The sequence below is a fragment of the Vicia villosa genome, linkage group LG6 (genome assembly GCF_029867415.1).
Source record: "Vicia villosa cultivar HV-30 ecotype Madison, WI linkage group LG6, Vvil1.0, whole genome shotgun sequence".
Taxonomy (NCBI): domain Eukaryota; kingdom Viridiplantae; phylum Streptophyta; class Magnoliopsida; order Fabales; family Fabaceae; genus Vicia; species Vicia villosa.
Window position 1 is genome coordinate 2,794,990 of NC_081185.1, and position 21,298 is coordinate 2,816,287.

The 21,298-nt window shown below is 32.9% G+C and overlaps 6 protein-coding genes across 6 annotated transcripts; 4 read left to right on the forward strand and 2 right to left on the reverse strand.

Moving 5' to 3' along the window:
- Positions 1-272: 272 nt before the first annotated feature.
- On the forward strand, positions 273-3,052 carry LOC131608751 (caffeoylshikimate esterase-like). The gene is made up of 8 exons (XM_058880282.1): positions 273-421; positions 541-722; positions 1,529-1,558; positions 1,732-1,858; positions 1,969-2,115; positions 2,194-2,324; positions 2,410-2,547; positions 2,638-3,052. Exons 2-8 carry the CDS (start codon positions 585-587, stop codon positions 2,971-2,973), a joined length of 1,047 nt encoding a protein of 348 aa, XP_058736265.1. The 5' UTR covers positions 273-421; positions 541-584; the 3' UTR covers positions 2,974-3,052.
- A 569-nt stretch (positions 3,053-3,621) lies between these two features.
- On the forward strand, positions 3,622-7,070 carry LOC131611043 (caffeoylshikimate esterase-like). Its single transcript, XM_058883171.1, has 3 exons — positions 3,622-3,747; positions 3,874-3,924; positions 6,735-7,070. Exons 1-3 carry the CDS (start codon positions 3,622-3,624, stop codon positions 7,068-7,070), a joined length of 513 nt encoding a protein of 170 aa, XP_058739154.1.
- A 955-nt stretch (positions 7,071-8,025) lies between these two features.
- LOC131608754 (protein ABA DEFICIENT 4, chloroplastic-like) lies at positions 8,026-10,288 on the forward strand. The gene is made up of 6 exons (XM_058880285.1): positions 8,026-8,242; positions 8,899-9,112; positions 9,203-9,303; positions 9,398-9,526; positions 9,633-9,721; positions 9,992-10,288. Exons 1-6 carry the CDS (start codon positions 8,195-8,197, stop codon positions 10,137-10,139), a joined length of 729 nt encoding a protein of 242 aa, XP_058736268.1. The 5' UTR covers positions 8,026-8,194; the 3' UTR covers positions 10,140-10,288.
- A 218-nt stretch (positions 10,289-10,506) lies between these two features.
- LOC131608755 (uncharacterized) lies at positions 10,507-12,173 on the reverse strand. The gene is made up of 2 exons (XM_058880286.1): positions 12,026-12,173; positions 10,507-10,978 (listed from the first exon to the last, which is right to left on the reverse strand). The coding sequence occupies exon 2, from the start codon at positions 10,974-10,976 to the stop codon at positions 10,698-10,700; it is 279 nt and encodes a 92-aa protein (XP_058736269.1). The 5' UTR covers positions 10,977-10,978; positions 12,026-12,173; the 3' UTR covers positions 10,507-10,697.
- A 60-nt stretch (positions 12,174-12,233) lies between these two features.
- LOC131608753 (uncharacterized) lies at positions 12,234-15,032 on the forward strand. The gene is made up of 8 exons (XM_058880284.1): positions 12,234-12,652; positions 13,242-13,286; positions 13,423-13,552; positions 13,797-13,860; positions 13,942-13,990; positions 14,078-14,175; positions 14,315-14,453; positions 14,673-15,032. The coding sequence occupies exons 1-8, from the start codon at positions 12,308-12,310 to the stop codon at positions 14,832-14,834; spliced, it is 1,032 nt and encodes a 343-aa protein (XP_058736267.1). The 5' UTR covers positions 12,234-12,307; the 3' UTR covers positions 14,835-15,032.
- Positions 15,033-15,086: 54 nt separating this feature from the next.
- On the reverse strand, positions 15,087-17,805 carry LOC131608752 (mannose-6-phosphate isomerase 1-like). Its single transcript, XM_058880283.1, has 5 exons — positions 17,123-17,805; positions 16,398-16,565; positions 16,009-16,221; positions 15,664-15,930; positions 15,087-15,560 (listed from the first exon to the last, which is right to left on the reverse strand). Exons 1-5 carry the CDS (start codon positions 17,438-17,440, stop codon positions 15,243-15,245), a joined length of 1,284 nt encoding a protein of 427 aa, XP_058736266.1. The 5' UTR covers positions 17,441-17,805; the 3' UTR covers positions 15,087-15,242.
- Between the last annotated feature and the right edge of the window lie 3,493 nt (positions 17,806-21,298).

Here is a 21,298-nt window from a genome sequence, read left to right on the forward strand (position 1 = left end):
TTTAAATATGAATTCCATCATCCATGACTTACATGTGATGTCATCATTCATGCAATAAAGTTGTAGGGAAAATGTTATTTAATTCGGACCAATGAAAAGCTAACACTTGGGGCATCCATTCAATAAAGTTGAAAGAGTGAATACTTAATTTGTTAGTTACAAAAATGACCTTTTATTAGTGCAAATAAATTTTGGTGAAAGGGTAATTTAGGCAATTTGGTGAATCTATTATGAATGTATAGATAGATAGATAGATAAATAGATTTCACACATTTACCTATTTTGATTGTTCCATTCCATTCATTCATCACTATATCTCTTTTCCTACTTCCCGGGACTCCTTTTTCCAACAACCACAGTCAATAACCATCGCTTATGCCTCTCACAATTTCAACCCTTTTCAAGTTTCACCATTTCCAAGGTTCTTTCAATTCACCCCACACAAAAAAAAATCAATTTTTTTGCTTAAATTTCGCTTCTTTTTCATGTGGGTTGTGTGTGCGTGAGTTTTATGTGAATTGATTTTCTCATCATCCATAGGTTGAACAATCCAAGCGTGTAGGAGAGAGGTAAAGACATTGGCTATGGCCACTAGGTTTCCTGGAGTTGACAATGAGTTGCAGAAGATTTTGGATGCTAATATGGATCATGTTCATGCTAGAAGACTAGCTCGTGAGTCCTTCAAGGATATTCAGCTTGGGATTGATCACATACTCTTTAAGGTATGTTCATGGTGGTTAGTTAGGTTTGATTCAATGTTGAATACTATAAGTTATTAAGCATTGACTTTGAGATTTCAAAATGATAGTTGGTTCATAGAGTAGGGTGGTGTCAACCATGAATAAATTCAATGAGGCAAGTATCCTAAACAATATATATAGACAACACAATCAACAACTGGTAAGTTTACACCGGTCCGGCTTAAGTTTTTGAAGACTCTGTGTAGGTTAATTGCAGCTTAACTGTGGCAAAATTTATAGGAGCCCTATTTTACCACGGTTTAAGTGAGACCCTATTTAGCCACGATTTAACTGTGTCAAATTTTAGGCTCTGCGTGGTAGCCTGTCTTGTACATCCTCAAAGACAGCCTTGGGTTTACGTGGTTCAACATCTATTGCCTGCATCGAAAGAAACGCCTCAACAAATATATTCACTGTCTTAGATTAGATTACAAGATTGTCACTCACCCCAAATTGTATATCACTCAAGAGTTACAACGAATGATAAACATATTCTCACTATAGGTGATCACCTGCACTAGTCCTCCTCTCTATGACATAATTGGGGATGCTTCGACTCTTCACTAATCCTTCTGTTTATAGGAGGTGAAATTGACATAATCTGTCTCAATTTTCTAAGTAACATCTATCCATGAAAGTTGAGTTCTCTAGGAGTCAAGATACATTCATTCACCTCTTAGAATGTATATCGTAAATTTTCGCTTACTTACGTTTATTAGGAAATTTGAATTGATTTCCCTAAATATTACTTCCTCTTAGAATTAAGTCAATTCCTTTATGCTTTGCAGACTCGATGCGATGGACTGATAATGAAGGAGGTATGAATTCTCTCATATGAAATTATTTTCATAAAACTTTCGTGTTTGAAATGACGGTTTTCTTAGTATTGCTTTGAATTGGCATCAATCTCATCTTGTCATTGTACTGTAATGTTATGCTAATACTTTCTCCTCCTTTTTGATTTTGCATCACTTGGTGTGCTTTTCAACAGTCGTATGAGAGGAATTCAAAGGGTGTTGAAATCTTCTACAAGAGTTGGCTTCCTGGAACTGCCAAGCCGAAAGCCGCCGTGTTTTACTGTCATGGTTATGGAGACACTTGTACCTTTTTCTTTGAAGGCACGTGGTATCTGGTGTTGTTAAGTTCTGGTTGCTACAAGTAACTAGTTAAGTTACATTATCGATTACTAACTCGATCAACTCGATGCTATCATGAAATATATTTGCAGGAATAGCGAGAAAATTGGCATGTGCTGGATATGGAGTGTTTGCTATGGATTATCCAGGATTCGGTCTTTCAGAAGGTCTTCATTGCTATATTCCGAGTTTTGATTCGCTAGTTGATGATGTCATCGAGATTTACTCCAAAATCAAAGGTAGCGTACATGAAGTTATGCTGCCTCATACAAAGATTCGTGTATATCGTTACTAAAGTTTGGTTTGTTCTGTAACAGAAAATCCAGAATTCCAATCTCTTCCAAGCTTCCTCTTTGGACAATCCATGGGAGGAGCTGTTGCTTTAAAGATGCACCTTAAACAACCTAAGGCATGGGACGGCGCTGTTCTTGTTGCACCAATGTGTAAAGTAAATATTTCCTAAACAAATTCGTGTTAAGAGTTTCGGTGGAATTTTTTACGATCTTCTTTTGACCAGATACTCGATTTTGTAGATTGCAGATGATATGGTTCCACAGAAGTTGCTAGCTCAGATTCTTATCGGCATCGCTAATATTCTACCAAAGCTAAAGTTAGTTCCTCAGAAGAATTTAGCAGTAGCGGCATTTAGAGATCTGAAGAAGAGAGAAATGGTTCGCGTATTTAATCTAATGCATTCAGTTTTTCTCAGCAATTCGCGTATTGGCGAGTAATAATTATACTTTTCCGATATCACTTTGCAGACAGCTTATAATGTCATTGGCTACCGTGATAAACCGCGTTTGTGGACTGCTGTCGAGATGCTTAAAACCACTCAAGAAATCGAAAAGAGATTGGAAGAAGTATGTTTGCCATTGTTGATCCTTCATGGAGAGGCTGATATTGTGACGGATCCGTCGGTGAGCAAAACATTTTACGAGAAAGCTAGCAGCTCGGACAAGAAGCTTAAACTTTACAAAGATGCTTATCATTCTCTTCTTGAGGGGGAGCCTGATGAAATGACAATCCAAGTTTTTAGTGATATTATTTTATGGCTTGATGAACACAGCTTGAAACATTCTTCATTTTCCTCTAATTGATTTATTTTTTGTGTATTTTATGAATATTGAGATTGTTCTTTTAATGGTGAAAAGGAAGTTTTCCATTGTTTGTATATAATTTTTTGTTTAAGTTTTGATCCAATATCTTTCACACTTGCCTATTTTGATATTAAGCAATGGAGGGTGCATCTATTTTCCTACTTCTCAGGACTCACTCTCTGCATATGGCTCTCAGTATTTCAAAATTTTCCAGGTTTCACCATTCACAAGGTACTTTCAAATCACCCTACTAAAAAAAATCGATTTTGTTGCTTTTTCATGCGGGGCATGTGAATTTTATTTGAATTGGTTTTCTCAGCCTTAGGCTCCAAGCATGTAGAATTCAAGTGTTTGTTGCCGAGGAGAGAGGTAAAGACATTGGCTATGGCCACTAGGTTTCCAGGAGTTGAGAATGAACTGCAAAAGATTTTGGATGCTAATATGGATCATGTTTCTGCTCGAAGACAAGCTCGCGAATCCCTCAAAGATATTCAGCTTGGAATTCCAGCATAGTCTATTCCTCTCCGCTCTGTTCTAGTCCATCAATCTAAACATAGCCTTAAACAAATTCATGCGAGAGGAGTTTTGGTGGGACATTTTCTGATCTTCTTTTGACCGGATACTCTATCTATGTAGATTGCAGATGACATGGTTCCACCAAAGTTGCTAGCGCAGATTCTTTTCGGCATAGCTAATATTCTACCAAAGCAAAAGTTATTTCCACAGAAAAAACTATCAGTGGCAGCATTTCGAGACCTGAAGAAGAGAGAAATGGTTAGCGTATCTTAATCTAATGCACCTATATGAACTTTCGATTTTCACTTCAAATCTTTGCGTTCGGTTTTTCTCAGCAATTTGCGTATACGTGAATGATCATACTTTTCTGATATCTGTGTGCAGACAGCTTATAATGTTATTGGCTACAGAGATAAATCGCGTTTAAGGACTGCTGTCTAGATGTTTAAAACGACTCAAGAAATCGAATGGAGATTGGAAGAAGTATCTTTGCCATTGTTGACCTTTCATGGAGGGGCTGATATTGTGACTGACCCCTCATTAAGCAAAACATTTTATGAGTGATCTATTTAGAATAAAATGATGTCCCAAAATGAATGATTTATTTCAAGTTTCATTTTAAAATTTTTACCAAGTAAAATTTTCATTTTAAAATCAATGTGTTTTTTATTTATTTTAGAAGTCATTAAATTATTTTGTGAAAAAAAGAAGTCATTAAGTTAGGACGTCATGTTTATGCAAACTCATTGACTTTCACAATATTATAATAAGAGCATCTCAATGAGATAATAAGGGGGTGTTTGTTTCGGAGATACAAATATTATTCCGGGGAATGTTACATTGAAATTCACATATTTCTTTGTTTGTTTCAAGTTTTGATGAATTATTCCCGGGTACTTTTTATTCCCAGGAATAACTTTTGTTCATGAGTTTCTTCTTTTTCATTCCCATGTAAAAGAATGGGAATCTTACATTTCCATAGAAATATAAAATAACAATCATAACTTCCCACTCTCATATTATTTTAACACACTTACTTTTTAATTTTTAAAATTTAATTAAAACAAAATCTAAAAATATTCCTAGGAACTTTATTCATTTGTCAAACACATTGATAGGAATAAAGTTCCAAGCAATAATATTCCTAGGAATGATATTCCCAGGATTATAATTTTAATCCTTCAAACAAACACACCCTAAGAATATATTTTGTGAGTGCACTTTTTTATTAGATGTTTCGAATGATGTTAAAATTAAGAACATTTTAAGATTTTTGTACATTGAACAGTATCTCTGAGTCATTATGTGTACCTTAGCATTAGGAATCTTAGAATGCACCTAGACCAAATTTGAAAAATGTATCATGCATCAAAAATGAATTACATAACATTAAAAATCAGTTGCAAGATTGAAAAATTACTTTTTCTCTAAATACAAGTGTATGTGTCGACACATACCTTTTGACACATACATTTTAGGTCGACACATACTGAAGAAATTACTTTTACATGTCGATGTATACGATTTTTAGGTTGACACATGTGTTGTAGTTTTAAAGTTTGTAGTCTCTGTTTGAATGTGTCGACACATGACCCGATACAGGTCGACACATGCATTAATATAGGTCGACACATAACTAACATGTGTCGACACATGCTGCTGTTTTTCAAAAAAAAAAATTGCATCCTTTTTCATATTTTTAGGTTTTTTGCCTCCAAATTACGCTACTATAAACACATCACACAAGCATCTTTTTCAAATCGATGAAACTATAAACACATACTAAGATTGCTCATCATCTTTAACCTTGCATCTATGCATACGCACAAACAAAGTATACATAATCATTCATTGTTTGGGTGTCATCTAGACTTGGTTGATAACGTTCAATTTAGGTTGGTTGTAACCTAAGATTGGGTTGAAAATCATAGGGGGTTTCATTGGAAAAACTATAAGGGTTTTTACTCTAAGATCAAGGTGTTGATTTGGGGATTTTCAACAAGAGTTAGGCAATTGAATTCGGTTGAGTGAAGAGCCTTGAAGAACGAGTGGTTCTTGCAAAGGAGTAGCGTGAGACGGTGAATCAATTGGTAATCTTGGGTGACAACAACTTGCAATTTGAATTTGACTGAGTGAAGGCTTTGAAGAACATTGTTTTCTTGCAAAGGAGTAGCGCGAAATGGTGAATCAATTGGTGTTTGTTGGGTGACTCGATCAAACTCAAATCAAGAGAAAGGCAAGAAGCAACGTCAAACATAGGGTTTGTAGGGTTGGATTGCTTCACATCTCTTGTAAACAATTTTTTACATAGTAAGATTGATTTCTCGATTTCAAATTGGAATTGGGGGCTGACGTAGTCTTAACAAGGACGATCGGTTAAGTGCCTAAATAACTCCCTATGTCTTCTCTCTTTATCTCTTGCAATTTAAATTTTCATTATCAAAATGTTAAGCACATTGATTGAGCGATTGATTCGTAACGATTTTCCATTAATTGTTTGAAGCATTGTTGATTTGTTGATTACCTTACAATCAATTAGATTGTAAGATGATTTTTATATCAACAAACTTAAACGAAAAACTGAAAAATCGATCGCACGTCAAGTGTTTGATAATTTGACACTTTGAATTTTTGTGTTAAATTTCATTGGGAATTGGTTGCTTAGTGATCACATTAAAACTGTTAATTGAGAATTTTTGTTAATAAATTATATCATTGTTATCCTACACTAAAAGTTGTGCGCATATCTGAGATTGCAATAATTAGTCCGGTTTAGACAACCTTCTATCTAAACACGATATTTCCGTTTAACATAGTTTAAAAGTTTTCAAAACCTTTAAAATTTGAAATTTAAAGTTTGGGATCTATTCACTCCCCTTCGAATAAATTGTCGTCGTTTAACATATTTCATTTTAATCATAGATCTTGAGTTTGACCCAGTCTAAAATACGCACCGAATATTTTAATAAATATTTCAGATATATAACTAATGTAAATATATCTCATGGATGACATAGTTCACAAAAGAAAGATTACATTATACTCCAACTAAAAATATAGAGTTCTTATAACAATTACCAAGGGAAGTATTTGGTAATTAAAAATATAGAGTCTGTATTATTAGATAGGTCACACACATGGAGGAAAATTGATATTAAGGGAAGTAACGTAATCTAATGCATTCAGTTTTTCTCAGCAATTCGTGTATTGGCGAGTAATTATACTTTTCCGATATCTCTTTGCAGACAGCTTATAATGTCATTGGCTACCGTGATAAACCGCGTTTGTGGACTGCTGTCGAGATGCTTAAAACGACTCAAGAAATTGAAAAGAGATTGGAAAGAGTATCTTTGCCATTGTTAATCCTTCATGGAGAGGCCGATATTGTGACGGATCCGTCAGTGAGCAAAACATTTTACGAGAAAGCTAGCAGCTCAGACAAGAAGCTTAAACTTTACAAAGATGCTTATCATTCTCTTCTTGAGGGGGAGCCTGATGAAATGACAATTCAAGTTTTTAGTGATATTATTTTATGGCTTGATGAACACAGCTTGAAACATTCTTCATTTTCCTCTAATTGATTTATTTTTTGTGTATTGTATGAATATTGAGATTGTTCTTTTAATGGTGAAAAGGAAGGTTTCCATTGTTTGTATATAATTTTTTGTTAAAATAATAACAATTAGGGAACAAGATTTTCTTAATTAGAAGTAAAGGTGTTAAAAGTGGATATAATGAGTGTATTTCAGAACATATAGTTTAATTAGCATTGGAATTTTAAAAAAGGTCATTAAATTAAATTATGCAAAAGCTTTGGCTATTTGCAAAAGGTTTGTGGGGTCGCGAAAGTTCAAGTTGTTTTGTAAGGTGGTTTGATCTGGTCCTGTGAAAAAACTTAAGGCATTTATCTAAGTGATTTGGAAGCGTCCTGACTCATGAGGAAAGCAAAGTCTCACTCTCTAATCGAATAGATCTTGTATCTAATCGATTAAGAAACGAGTTCACCACCTAATTAATAAGGAGCCCTTTTAATCGATTAGGATGCGAACCCAGTTTAAATGTTTTCTTATTTGTTAGGCCTAATCGATTAACGCCACATGCTAATCGATTATAGAACGGTCATTTCATCTCCGGTTGCTCTTACTCCGGTCGCTCAATATTCAATAGATTTGTGCAATGTTTATTAGAAGTCATTACATTATTTTGTGAAAAAAACAAGTCATTAAGTTAGGACTAATATGTCTCGTGTTTATGCAAATTCCTTGACTTTCACAATATTATATTAAGAACATCTGAATGAAATAATAAAAATATATTTCCGTTTAATCAGAGATTTTAAGAAAATAAGAATATATTTCCGTTTAATCAGAGATCTTGAATTTGATCTGGTCTTATAACAATTACCAATGAAAGTATTTGGTAATTAAAAATATTGAATTTGTGTATTATTATTAGATAGGTCACACACATGGAGGCTTTATAAAAGACAAAAGAAATGATAGTGGAAAATTGAAAAGAAAAAAAATTGTTCCAATTTTGGCCAACTTTTTAACTTGTTTATCTATCTTCATCTTTCATAAAACTCCAACTATTTGAGTTATTTAGTCAGCATTCAAAAATTTCCCATTTTTACTTCTTTTATATATATGAAGAAGTGGCCATTGTTGTTGAATCTGTTATTCACTATCCTTGTTTTGCTTCAGCCATGTCTTTCTCTTCTTGCTATTCCCATTCTCCATTAGTATACAATAAGGTACAATTTTTCTGTTTTTCTTGTTTTTTCAATTATTTGCACTTTCTGCTTTGTAATCTTATCTGCATTTTTCTTGCTTTTTGGTGGAATTTTTTGGTACCCTTTTGTTTTAATTTAGTTTTTATCAAATGGGGTTTCTGTTTGAAGTTTAAAGTTTTGAACTTTGGTTGAAAATATCTGAAATTGAAAATTGTTTGCCTTCTGTCATTGATTTGAATCACCAATGCATTATTAATCAAATGGCCATTTGAATTTTTGTTGTTGTTGTTGTTGTTGTTAATTTTTGTATTTAATAGATCTGATGATGCTAGGTGCATGTTGGTATATTGATGATAAACTATGTAGAACACTTAAAATGTCTACGAATTTAGAGTCGTGTTTGGTGTCTGTGTCTATGTCGGTGCTTCTTAGATAGTAAAACAGAGTTTATAGGTGGCTAGGTGTTCGATATGTGTCCGTGTTTGGCACCAATACAACATTGACTCATGTAATTACATTGAATCATTTTACTTTTTCAAATTATGATTGGTGTCGATGTGTCACTATCGTATCTGGTGTTCATGTCTGTGTCAATACTTCGTAAAAAACAACTATGAGTTTGTTCAAGAAACTTTATTCTTTTTCTATGCTAACTGATTGATCATCACTTGGGGCAGGATATAAAACTCTGTAGAACAGTTGGACAAGAGAAGCCGAATTTTCCTTTCTCTATCAGGAGTAATGGTGTTGATCTATGCACCCGACGTGTTTCCAGAAGTAGAGCGGGCTTAAGTGGAGATTGGAGTTTCATAGGAGGATCTAAAATTGTTATAAAACCTAAAGCTACAACGTCGTTTCGCAATTCAAAACGAAGTCAAATACATGCTTCATGTAATAATCTCTTTTCATGCTACTTAATGGTGGTGATAATGGTGACAATACTTGTTCTGTATATTCATTTGGTCTAGCTCTATGTTTCAGGGTTCGTCGGATCTCAACTTGCCAGCACCGTGTTTACATGGGGAACAATCGCAGTGCTCCCGTATTACACACTTATGGTTTTCGCCCCGAAATCCGAGCTAGTATGTTTGATTAGTCATCGCAATTCACTTCATTTCATTTATTTGGTTATGATTCTGATATCCTGATTCATTTTTCTGAAATGCAAAATTACAGACCAAAAAGTCTATGGAAAGTAATTTACCGTACGTAATCCTCGGCGTTCTATACGCTTACTTATTGTTCCTTTCTTGGACACCTGAAACGGTTCGATTGATTTTCGCAAGTAAATACTTACTACCTGAGGTGAGTATTCAATCATTCATTCATCCATGAAGTTTAAGTTTTCTTTCTCTACAGAGTTCTATTATCTAACTCGTAACCGTTTACATTTGCGTACTCGATCATGCAGCTAAGTAGCATAGGAAAAATGTTCTCTAGTGAGTTGACTTTAGCCTCTGCATGGATCCACCTTTTAGTTGTTGATCTTTTTGCTGCAAGGTTCTGCATTTTATCTTCCTTTTTGTGTTTGGATTTGATATTTTGACACGCAAATTAGATAACAAAAATCGACAACAATTTGGATGGTTAACGTCGTTCAAATATATGGTTAATCGCGTTCAGTGATTGGTCAATGAATAAAACTCTAAATTAATCATGTATAAGTTGCATTAACTCTAAATTTTTGTCGAATTTTGTGTCAAAATAACACAACTCTTTCATGTTCTTTAGCTTTTTTTTTCTGATAGTATTTTGTGGTACAAAATCCAGGCATATTTTCCGCGATGGAAGAGAGAATCAGATTGAAACTCGGCATTCGGTTTCCTTTTGCTTGTTCTTCTGCCCTATAGGGATTCTTACTCATGTCATCACCAAAGCAATGACCAAAATTACAAGAACAGAGAGTCATGGTTTATAGATGGCACATGCTTCAACAGAAGAAAACAAGTATTTTGTTTGAAGATTAAGATTATGAGGATGTCTAGTTTGAGTTGAAGTTACTTGTAATTTCATTGTAACAAATTTTCGGTCTTCAATAAAAAATGTAACTTAATTTGCTGTTTGTTCTATCTCAAGTGTATCTAGCAAGATTGAGAGTGTAATCTTTCTTCTATTGTCAATGTTTAACAAATCAAATTGAACCCGACAGTTTAGCCGATTGAACCGTGGATCAACATCGTATACAATTTGGTTACTTGAACGATTCGGTTGCGGTTTCTTTTAGTCTCCAAAGGTTTAAAGCAGTTCAATTATACTCCAAATGTCTCATCAATTCAATGGTCTGGTTATTAAAACATTGGTTTCAACATTACTTCAGCCACAACGCACAATCTTATTACAAAAAGTTAAATATTGTTGTGTTATCATCCACCAAACAATACTCCATAATTTCTTCAATAAACTAACTAAAAACTAATTGTAGAATCATACAGTACCAAGATAAAATCACTCAGACATTTAAAACATATTTCAAAAGCTAAGTAAACTTAGTTTTCTTGGACTTTACTTGAGGCTTCTTAGCATCCTCATCCTCATCATCATCGTCGGAAGAACCTTCCAACGACTCGTCGGGAACATCTTGAGGAACATTATGCTTTGTTATGAAATCCTTCAATACAGCCATGCTTTGTTCTTTCAGGTTAACTAGTTGCTCTGATAATGAAGAACCATCGGTTGCCTTAACAGAATATGATTCTGCACCAAGGCGAAATGTGGCATTCACCTGAGGTCTCGGAAGCACTGATTCGGTTTCCATCTCTGTGTTTTGAATAGTTAAAGAAACAAATAAGACAGTTAGTTGCTTCATTACTTACCGATGTATGATGATACTAAATCAAAGACAACAAAACAAAGTAAATATTATTGGCTCAAAAATATATCAGTGAAAAAGGTTATCGGATGGAAGAATCTGTTCTCAGTCTCATACTGTAAAGGAAAAAGACGAGAGCTATGAAGAGTTGGCGCAGCCGCTGACACTGACATTTACACATCAATACTAATAATAGCTTAACAATGGCCCAATTTGGATTACTACCTTCAAATTCATGGGGGCTTCTTAACTGAGAAAGCCAGAAAGGTATTTGTTTCATAAATAATGAAAAAAAGCTTCAGAAAAATTTCATAGCTACATTAAAACTTAAAATTTTCTACAAGGCTGGCACTATAATTTGTATGCAATACGAAACAATAGAGCCAAACAAATGAAGGAATTAAGTCCAAAGAATTAACTATTACGGCCCTGTTTCGATAAACAGCTGAATTAAACATACAAGCTATTAGTTGTTGTTTATATAAACTATCGTGGACAACTTATGAAAATAAGCTGAAAATAACTTAGTTTAGCTTAGGGACATGTCATAAGTTGTTGGTGTAAGCTCTCTCAAACAGTCTTTCAACAAGTGCTTATGCCAGCACATAAACTCAATCAACCAATCCAAACAAGCCCTAACCATAGTTTTAAAAACAAGTCCTATTTAACTATCAAGAAGCTCAAATGCTCAAACAGCAAGCTAAACTCAACCCAATATATCCTATAACATACACAGCTTAAAGTTAAGCACAATTCCTGACGCCAAAAAACATACAGAGACATTTCATCAAACAGTTGATATCCTCAAATAGTAATAGCAAAAACAACACTTTCCAGTTTCCAGTAACTGAACAAATCAACCAAGGAGCGTAATTGTATGCATAGAATATCAAGAAGTTCAAACAAAAGCACACATAATTGAAATTGAAAATGAAAACTCATCGACATGAAAGAAACAATGAAGAAAACCAAAAAAAAGTTTAGGCGTTTATTACCTTTGACTCAGAATCTATTCAAGTGGCGATAGAACGACAGACTTCGGTTCCCGTTTTGTGGTAACTGAGTTTACAACAATCTCTCTCACCCCATTTAACCTAATTTTGTTTTTGACCCTTTAAATATATTAAATTTTATTTTTAACCCCTCCAAATATTTTTTTTCCAACTTTCATCTCACCTAAAGAACATATTTAAAAAATATATAAAAATAAATCTTTTATCCCAAAAGAGGAGAAAGTAAAAAACATTGAAGAAGAAGAACAAGCAACAGAATCAGCAATGGCAATGACAATGGGTACTATTTATGTCTCTTCCATTTTCAAAGTTTCTTGTTATAATCATAATAAGGCAGTAACAGTAGCTGCACAGAAGAAGGAGAAGATGAGTGTCCCTTACAATCTAAAGGAAGGGCAATCTCGTATTTTCCACGAACTCCCTTCAGGGTTGAACATGGAAGTTATTGTCCAGAAGAGTAGAAATGTTGTTGAAGATGAAAAGTGTTACTGTCCACCTTTGGTATTTGTTCATGGAAGCTATCATGCTGCTTGGTGTTGGGCTCAACATTGGTTGCCATTCTTTTCTCAATCTGGCCATGACTGCTATGCTCTCTCCTTGCTTGGACAGGTTCATCTCTTTCTTCAAAAATGATCACCAATTTGTTTATTTCTGCTATTAGAAGTAAATAGTAGCACGACTCTTCTGAAAAAATTTGTGTCTTTGCTAGTGTCGGTGTACCGTGACAATGTGTGTCTTTGTTAGTGTTGATGTCTAAAACTTCCATAGTGACACTTGTGATTAAGTTTAATTTATAATATTTTTTAAATTATTATTGGTATTGTCATGTTAGTGTTTGTGTCGTATTTAGAGTCGTCTCAAGTTTTTGGAAGCCCTGTATGTTAGCCACAATTTAACCATGAAAAAATAAATAGAGGTTCTACTTAATCACGATTTAACTGACAAATATTTTATGAGGTTCTATTTACCTATAGTTTAGCCTTAAAAAACTTGAGGCCCTGTGCGGTAAGTCACCTTGCACGCCCTCTAAGACGGACCTGGTCGTACTTCTGGTGTCGGCGCTTGATAGTGTTAGAGAGGCCTATTATCATGTTATCAATTTTCAAGGACTAATTTGGTTATTTAGTTTTGGTGATTTCATGTTGTTCAATAAAATAGATTATCTGAAACTCATTTGTCATGTATTTTACATGACTAGGGTGAAAGTGATGAACCAAAAGATAAAGTTGCTGGTACACTTCAGGTAGAGAGTTCCTCCCCTTTTACTAGTTTAGAATTATTCATCTATCAACTTTCAACTTTTTTGATTATTTCGACAAATTTTTTCGTTATTTTCAAATACTCTTATGATTTCCTGTTTGTACCATGTTTTGCAGTAGACACATGCAAGAGATGTTGCTGATTTCATTCATCGAAATATTGGATCGCCGCCCGTCTTACTCGGACATTCATTTGGAGGACTTATTATTCAGTATTACATTTCAAATTTAGGAAATGGCAGACTCAAAGGTACTTCATGATTCTCGAATAGAGAATTGTCTGGTGAAGAGAGAATCGTCGCATATTTCCTTAGTTCTTTGATAATTGAGCCGACTATCTTGTTGACATTGATTGTACAAGTTAACGAAAAGGCTGAACGAGTAGAATGCAACACGCACGAACACTTACTTTCACCACACACATGCGCGCGCGTGTAGTCATGTTCATTTTTGGTTTGTTATGCTAATTCTCTTTGAGTTTGATTCTATAATAGAGAATTTATACCCGGAGCTAATCGGAGCTGTCCTTGTTTGTTCGGTTCCTCCTTCTGGTAACAGGTAACTTACTAAAATTTCTAGTGTTTAGGGAAAGATAAATACGACTAAAATGGTTGATAATTTTTGTTTTATTTTTATCAGTGGACTAGTCTGGCGATATCTCTTTTCGAAGCCGGTTGCTGCGTTCAAGGTATATGAATCGATTTTTTCGGTAGAGTGTGAATGTTTCTTTGTTTATCTTCTTCTTATATGCATGTATGTATCCACTGTTTGGCAGGTTACATACAGCTTGGCAGCAAAAGGTTTTCAAAGCTCTATTTCTCTTTGCAAGGAGACGTTTTTCTCCGCCACGATGGCCGATCATGATGTTAAAAGGTGTATTTTCCCTGAATAAGTATTTCATGAGCATTTCTTGTTGCAATTTGACTCGAAAAGACGATGCTTATTGATTTTTGTTGGTTTTGAAGTTTATTAAAGGAACAATGTCTGTGTTTTTTTGTTTTTAATGTTTTAGATATCAAGAATTAATGAAAGAAAGTTCGCGGATGCCGTTGTTTGATTTAAGAAAACTGAACGCTTCACTTCCGGTTCCTTCAGTTCCAAACTCCTCTCTTAAAGTTCTTTGTTTGGGTGCAAACAATGACTTCATTGTGGTAAGCTCAATTTCGTATAAATGATGAAACAACTCGCAGAAATGTTATTTGAACATCAATTTGAGAAACCAACATTCAACAACTTTTTACAAGGTTAATGCGGTTCACACACGTGGTTAGCAATTCAACCATGCGTATTGGTATCAGACACTGACACTTTTTTTATCGGTATTTCTGCAACCGTTTAAGTTTTGTTTGTGTAATTTTTGTTGGTTATAGGATGCAGAAGGACTCAAAGAAACCGCAGAATTTTATGGCGAGTCGCCGGTATATGTTGAAGGAGTTGCTCATGACATGATGTTGGACACTTCATGGGAGAAAGGTGCAGAAGTTATTCTTTCATGGCTTAAGGGCTTACACAATCAACAAGAAGGAAAGTAGCAAAGGAAACTTTTGGTTCAATCCAAAGTACTACTTTTGGAATTTCAAGCTAGTTGACTTTCTTTTGTTTACTATTGCAATCCAACTTTTTTTACTTTCCATAATGTTGCATTTAATAATCATCTCCATGGTTGACCCTCAAAAACAATTATTTCCATTGATTCACAAGATTATATTGGAAGCAAAAATTTAAATATATGTATACAATCTTAAATCACAAACTTCACTTTCTAAGTTAAACAAAAATATATATATATTTGGAAGCACTTCACTTATTTATAAATAAATAAAATGATAAATAATGAACAAATTACATGAAAACAAACCTCTCTAGAATGAACTTTTCTCTCAACCTATATGATCTTATTACTCTCATTATTAACTTATAAGACAATTAAAAAAATAAACTTAAGATTCTTCAAAAAACTTGCTATTAATCCCTGTTCTGTACAGATGCAACTCGGACTCACTTGCGACGCTAATCTCGGTATAAGCCGGAGCGAAAAGAACATCACCTTCGGTGATTTCATAAACTTCAGGTGATCCTGTGTTCATCGTTCCTTCCCCGGCCGTGACCAAAAAGATCGAAGGACCTGGAACGGCCGGGAACACCACTCTTTCGCCTTTCGGGAGAGTACAATGATCGATCTCGAATTCCTCGAACGGTGGGATATATTTGTTTACGTATGGATTCATAGAAACTCCTTGTAAAATCTCAGGAATACCCTGTGAGAATATGAGAATAAAAATGAGTTTAAAACTAAGAAAAAAGCGCGTTTATGCTATAAGATTCTTATAATGAAGTTGTTTATCCAAATATATGATTTACCTGTTTGTATGTGAGCATCGAGCAAAGAGTCGGGACGTCTATGTATTTGGGAGTGAGACCGGCTCGGACAACGTTGTCAGAAGTTGCCATGCATTCAATACACTCCCCTGATAAATACGCATGCGGTTCGTTTGCTCCGAGGAACAATGCTTCACCAGGATTGAGTTTTACGTGGTTTAGAAAGAAAGCCGCTATCACGCCAATATCAGACGGGTATTGAGTCTCCAACCGCAGCACGAGCAGCTCCTTTTCTGTCAATGGCCTCACCTAAACGAGAACATAACGGTATCAATCAATCGTGCTATCACGTCTAACTAACTTGAAGAGATTAAGTAATAAACTAACCTCGCTTTCTAATTGAAGCCGATTTATCAATCTGTTCACTGCTTCGGTTACGCTTTCTTTGCTAGTTGACATAAGATGAGTGAACACTGCCTGTAGAACAGGTTTAACCTTCTCTTCATCACTCTGATCACTAGTTTGCAAGACTAGATCTGCGTTTGCATCACCGACGAGGTCGACAACTTCGGGAACATTATGAATCACAGCTTTAAGCTCCTAAAATGAAAAGAAAAGAAAATTTCTCATCAACTCTAAGTGAACAGCAACACAATGAAGCATTAGAAACATTCCGTAAAACTAAAATTATTCTATGAGCAAGATTTCGGTTTTCAAGCAGTTCAAAAAACAGAATCAAAACATTTCAATCAAAACTTAAAAGAATAATTGAGAACCTCAAGAGTGATGAATCCACAAAGGGCCTCAAAATCTGTCATTGCAAGAGCCATCTCAGGTTTATGATTCCCATCTTTATACACATCAGGATGCAGTTTATGCAGCCTCCTAGCCAACTCCTTATCAGGGTGAGCTTGTATAGACAAAGCCTTTCCCACAGACAACACCTAATTCATCAAAAAACAACACAAAAATTCATCCTTTTCATAAAATCTAAACAACCAAAAATCAAAATCAAAGGAATACCACATAAACATTGACACAGACACGCGTTTACACAGACACCAGATACGATTTAGACATGCATTGACATAGACACACGTTGACACAGACACCAGATATGACATGACACATGACACAGTAATCGCATTTGTCTATGACATGCCATGTCATGTCGGACATTGAGACGTGTCAAACTTAAGAAATGCTTTCAATGCACGACGCATTAATCTCAAATGTAGATGCTACATAGTAAATAACACAAATTCAACCTTTTCACAAAATCTAAACAACCAAAAAATCAAAATCAAATGGATACCACATCAAACATTAACACAAATACCAAATACGACATTGATACTGACACATTAATCACACATTTGTATATAACATGTAATGTCATGTCGGACACTGAGATATGTCAGACATCAGATATGCTATCTCAAATGTTGATGCTCCATACTAAACAACAAAAGGTTAATCAAAAATCACAATTCTAACAAACCTTAAACAAGAAAGGCAGATCAGACCCCCATTTCTGAACAACTTTATCACCAAGCAAATCAGGGTTATTAAAAATCCAATCTTTAAGAGTAACACTCTCTTCACCATCATCAGAAACAAGAAAAGAAGGACCCGAATCATGAGTACCAATCCAAAGCTCAGCATAAGGCTTCATTGGATCAAATTGAAACCCAGAATTCAGCTCAGAGAGCTTTGCAACATGAGATAGTTGACCTGGTAATCCCCAATCGTAATTCTTCACAGAACAATGAAGCTTCTGAAGTGAATGATGAATTGTTGACCCATTTGAATCTTCCATTGTTTATCTTGTTTGGATGAAGATTTGAGTAGAATGTGCAAATGGGTTTGTTATAGAATGAATGAAAATGGGAAAAACTGAAATTGAGATTGAAATTGAGATTGAGACATTGATGGTATTTGAAGAGATGGGAGGAGAGAGAAAGTGTAGAGAGAGAAAGTGACGTTCTTGAATGCGATGAATTGAAGTTGAAATTTTCTTCTTTTCGGGATTCTTGATTGAGAAATTTGTGATCTTATCTTCTTGGACACGGTTTGTTGATGATTGAATGTGAAGGAAAGAAGAACACGAAATTTCGTGCAAAAGACACAAACGTTAATCTCTTTCGACGAGATTTAGGAACTTTCTTGTTCTTCGTACTAAATTTTTGTCTTGTCTTTTATTTTTTTGAAATTTTGTTATTTATTTATTTATTTATGAAACTTGAAAATTTTGTGGGTTCTACTAATTATTACTACTAATTTGGAAACATCAATGCTATATCTACACCAAAATTATGACACCCTAACCTAAACCGTAATTTTCCAAACATCATTTTCAAGTGGCACATATTTCAACTTATATAAAAATATTAAATAAAATAAAAAAGAGCAATGCTATATCTACACCAAAATTACGACACTGTAATTTACACAGTAACTTTCCAAACATCATTTTCAAGTGGCACATATTTCAACTTATATAAAAACATTAAATAAAATAAAAAAGAGCAATGCTATATCTACACTAAAATTATCACACTGTAACCTACACTATAACCTATACTGTAACTTTTCAAACATCATTTTCAAGTGACACATATTTTAACTTATATAAAAATATTAAATAAAATAAAAAAGTACTTGTACCATATATTTATATTCGGTGTAGTTGTACAAAATAGTGTAAAGATAGTCTTTCTCTTTTGAAAAATGGGTTTAGACCAAATTGACTTTACTAATTAGGAAGAAATGATAATGACTTTTGTTCTAGAAAAGGTCAATTAAATTTTTCAATATTTTAAAATAGTTTAAATATTGAGTATTTGTATACAAAAAATAGTTTAAATATAGTAATTAAAAACACCAATAAATAGTGATGTATTTTTTATATCACACACAACAATAAAAACTAAATTTTAAATTTTGGTGTTGATTTTCAATCTAGTATTATTAACATTTTCCCCATTGCACTAATATTTGTGGTGTTCTAATTTTCTTTATATTTTAATTGTTTAAGTGAATTTATTAGATGTAAAGATAGTATGATTTAAGGGTGTTCAAAATCAAATTAATTTAAATAAAAATCACAAATTTATTAGAGTATTCAAATTCAAATCAATTTAAATAAAAATCACAAATTTAATAAAGAATCGAAAATGAAAAAAAATTATTACATAGGTTTGAATGTCAATTTATAAAAAGAAATGAATTTTAGATTGATTTTTTAAAAATTAAACCAAATCAAACCGAATCATATTTATATATTTTACACTTATCTATATTTTTATTAGTATAATATGTTGTTCTAATTTAGTATTCAATAATACTTATATTTTTAAAAGCATTTTTTAGGTCGGTTAAATTTATTTTATTTTGATTATTTCATTTATTTTCATAGATTATTCTAATTTTGTAATATTAATTTTAATATATTAATATATATATATATATATATATATATATATATATATAATAATAAATATATTATTATTATTATTATTATTATTATTATTATTATTTATTAGTATTTGTATAATTTTAATAATGATATCATTGGTAGTTTGCGTATTTAAAAATTGACCCAAATTAAATTATTTAAAATTGGATAATTTGAAATTAAATTGAATCGCAAGAAATTTTATCTTTAAATTAGATGAGTTTTGTTTCAAAATTAATCATTCTTCTACACACTCTTAATATGATTTGTGTTATATACAAATAGAAATCAACCTATAAAATTTAATTTATAATTTAATTTATTGATCCGCAATTATAATTCTATTTTTATTTATTGCAAGTTAAATTTTAATAATATTCTTATATTAATTATAAGAAAAATGTTAACAAATGCTCTCGCGGCAATGGTTAAGACTTTAAAATAGTAAATTTATCTCGGTAATCTACGTATTTTATGTATTGGAAATTGAAATATTAAAAATTTTATAAAATTTTTTTTTTAAAGAATACTTAACCATTATTCTGAGGGCACTAGTTAGCAAGACCCTAATTATAATATTTATAATTGTAAAATAAACTATTAAATATTTATTTTTTGGTTAATTTTGAATAAATTTATCAAAATACCTTAGAAAATTTAAACACAAAAATAATATTTTAATGTATCTTATATTATAGTCAATGAAAAGTACATATATTAGTTTATTTATGGCCATGAAATCAAAATATGATAAAGCGGCAAAGAGATAGCCACGTCTGACGATGAAAGCATTAATAGTTAAAATGACTAAATTACCCTCATGTGACGTAACACGACGTCGTTTGCTAGAACTAAATCCGCGGATTAAAGAGTCGGCGCAGTATTGAATATGTTTTATTTTTTTTGTTTTTGTTTCTTAATATTATTTTGATAATATGTTATTTTATTATGTTTGAGAATGACTAATTGTGTAGATATTATATTTCAAATAAGAGATCTATAGAATTACCATCAAGTTCAACATCCCGAGGCCATGCAAATGACTTGTCAAGAATCATAAATTTTATTTTATTTTACCATTTCTAATCATTCATTTTAGGATTAATTATTTCACCCCTGAGCGAGTTTTGAAAAACTCTCCTGTATAAAAAAAAATTGGATTCGTCCTCTAACATTTAAAGATTTTTCTGTTTTGCCTCCTCAAAATATCTAATCATCAGAATAATTGATGTGACAACCTTTTTTAAATTATTTTTAATAATGTGGTTGACTTAATTGACATTTTTATTATTTTTTATTTATTTTAATTTCATGTGGTATTTTTTGTTATTATTTTATTGTTTTGGTGTTAATGGTTAAATTTTAAAGCTTAAAAAGTTCTATGAGATGTTGAATCCATGACTCAAAGCATACATATAAAAAAATGTTCCCCTGTGTTAATTTAGTTTTAATTTAAATTAGTTTAATTAGTTTTAATTTAAAAAATGTACCCAAATCTTCTTTACCTTTGCTCCGGCCACAATCTTGAACCACTTCACATACAAATTGCCGCCTTGAGTTCCTTCCTCTACATTTTGTCTCCTTTGAAAATGAGTCAAAAGTGTAGCACTAATCACATCAAGATTGATAATGTATTTCTTGTAGGTAAGAATAGTCAATAAGTGGTCAAAAGAATTGGTAACGAGCCTAATAAAATAATTGCCTCATCTTTGTCATCAATTTTCACCCCAAGCCTCACCGGATCAACCAGTATGTTGTTGAAAACATTAACATCTTGCAAATCAGATCCTTCATGCATCTTCAAACAGTGTAGTTGATGGTTCGCGATTCCTCAATGTCTTTGACATATATTGACTCTCTAGTTTGTCCCAAACTCCTTCAACGTTGTATGATACGATACATCATCTTGTCTAAAACACATAGACAAATGAATCTCATGACATTTTCTTTCATCTCTATCAAATCGCTATTCTCCATGTCGGTCAGTTTCGTCTTACACATAAACTTTTGTAAACTATGTTGAACCAACAAATCCTTAACCTTTCTTTTCCATAATTCAAAACTATTCGTCTTGTCGAACCTCATCACCTCGAGTTTCACACCAAAGTTAATCGTTATTTAATACCGATTATTATAACAAGTACAAATATAAAAGACTAAAGAAATAAAAGTAAAAGAGAATGAATACAATCAATCTTTGTTAATGTAGTTTGATTGTAA

What these genes read in the sequence shown, in the direction of transcription:
- LOC131608751 (XM_058880282.1), top strand. Translation starts at nt 585, where the DNA reads ATGGCCACTAGGTTTCCTGGAGTTGACAATGAGTTGCAGAAGATTTTG. An exon ending in ATGGACTGATAATGAAGGAG is followed by an intron (nt 1,559 to 1,731) that starts GTATGAATTCTC and finishes GCTTTTCAACAG; the next exon opens with TCGTATGAGAGGAATTCAAA. An exon ending in GATTTACTCCAAAATCAAAG is followed by an intron (nt 2,116 to 2,193) that starts GTAGCGTACATG and finishes GTTCTGTAACAG; the next exon opens with AAAATCCAGAATTCCAATCT.
- LOC131608755 (XM_058880286.1), bottom strand. Translation starts at nt 10,976, where the DNA reads ATGGAAACCGAATCAGTGCTTCCGAGACCTCAGGTGAATGCCACATTT.
- LOC131608754 (XM_058880285.1), top strand. Translation starts at nt 8,195, where the DNA reads ATGTCTTTCTCTTCTTGCTATTCCCATTCTCCATTAGTATACAATAAG. An exon ending in AAGTCAAATACATGCTTCAT is followed by an intron (nt 9,113 to 9,202) that starts GTAATAATCTCT and finishes TCTATGTTTCAG; the next exon opens with GGTTCGTCGGATCTCAACTT. An exon ending in GTTGATCTTTTTGCTGCAAG is followed by an intron (nt 9,722 to 9,991) that starts GTTCTGCATTTT and finishes TACAAAATCCAG; the next exon opens with GCATATTTTCCGCGATGGAA.
- LOC131608753 (XM_058880284.1), top strand. Translation starts at nt 12,308, where the DNA reads ATGGCAATGACAATGGGTACTATTTATGTCTCTTCCATTTTCAAAGTT. An exon ending in AGGAAATGGCAGACTCAAAG is followed by an intron (nt 13,553 to 13,796) that starts GTACTTCATGAT and finishes ATTCTATAATAG; the next exon opens with AGAATTTATACCCGGAGCTA. An exon ending in GCCGATCATGATGTTAAAAG is followed by an intron (nt 14,176 to 14,314) that starts GTGTATTTTCCC and finishes TTAATGTTTTAG; the next exon opens with ATATCAAGAATTAATGAAAG.
- LOC131608752 (XM_058880283.1), bottom strand. Translation starts at nt 17,440, where the DNA reads ATGGAAGATTCAAATGGGTCAACAATTCATCATTCACTTCAGAAGCTT. An exon ending in ATCTGCCTTTCTTGTTTAAG is followed by an intron (nt 16,566 to 17,122) that starts GTTTGTTAGAAT and finishes TTGATGAATTAG; the next exon opens with GTGTTGTCTGTGGGAAAGGC. An exon ending in GGCTTCAATTAGAAAGCGAG is followed by an intron (nt 15,931 to 16,008) that starts GTTAGTTTATTA and finishes GTTCTCGTTTAG; the next exon opens with GTGAGGCCATTGACAGAAAA.
- LOC131611043 (XM_058883171.1), top strand. Translation starts at nt 3,622, where the DNA reads ATGGTTCCACCAAAGTTGCTAGCGCAGATTCTTTTCGGCATAGCTAAT. An exon ending in ACCTGAAGAAGAGAGAAATG is followed by an intron (nt 3,748 to 3,873) that starts GTTAGCGTATCT and finishes ATCTGTGTGCAG; the next exon opens with ACAGCTTATAATGTTATTGG. An exon ending in AATCGCGTTTAAGGACTGCT is followed by an intron (nt 3,925 to 6,734) that starts GTCTAGATGTTT and finishes ATCTCTTTGCAG; the next exon opens with ACAGCTTATAATGTCATTGG.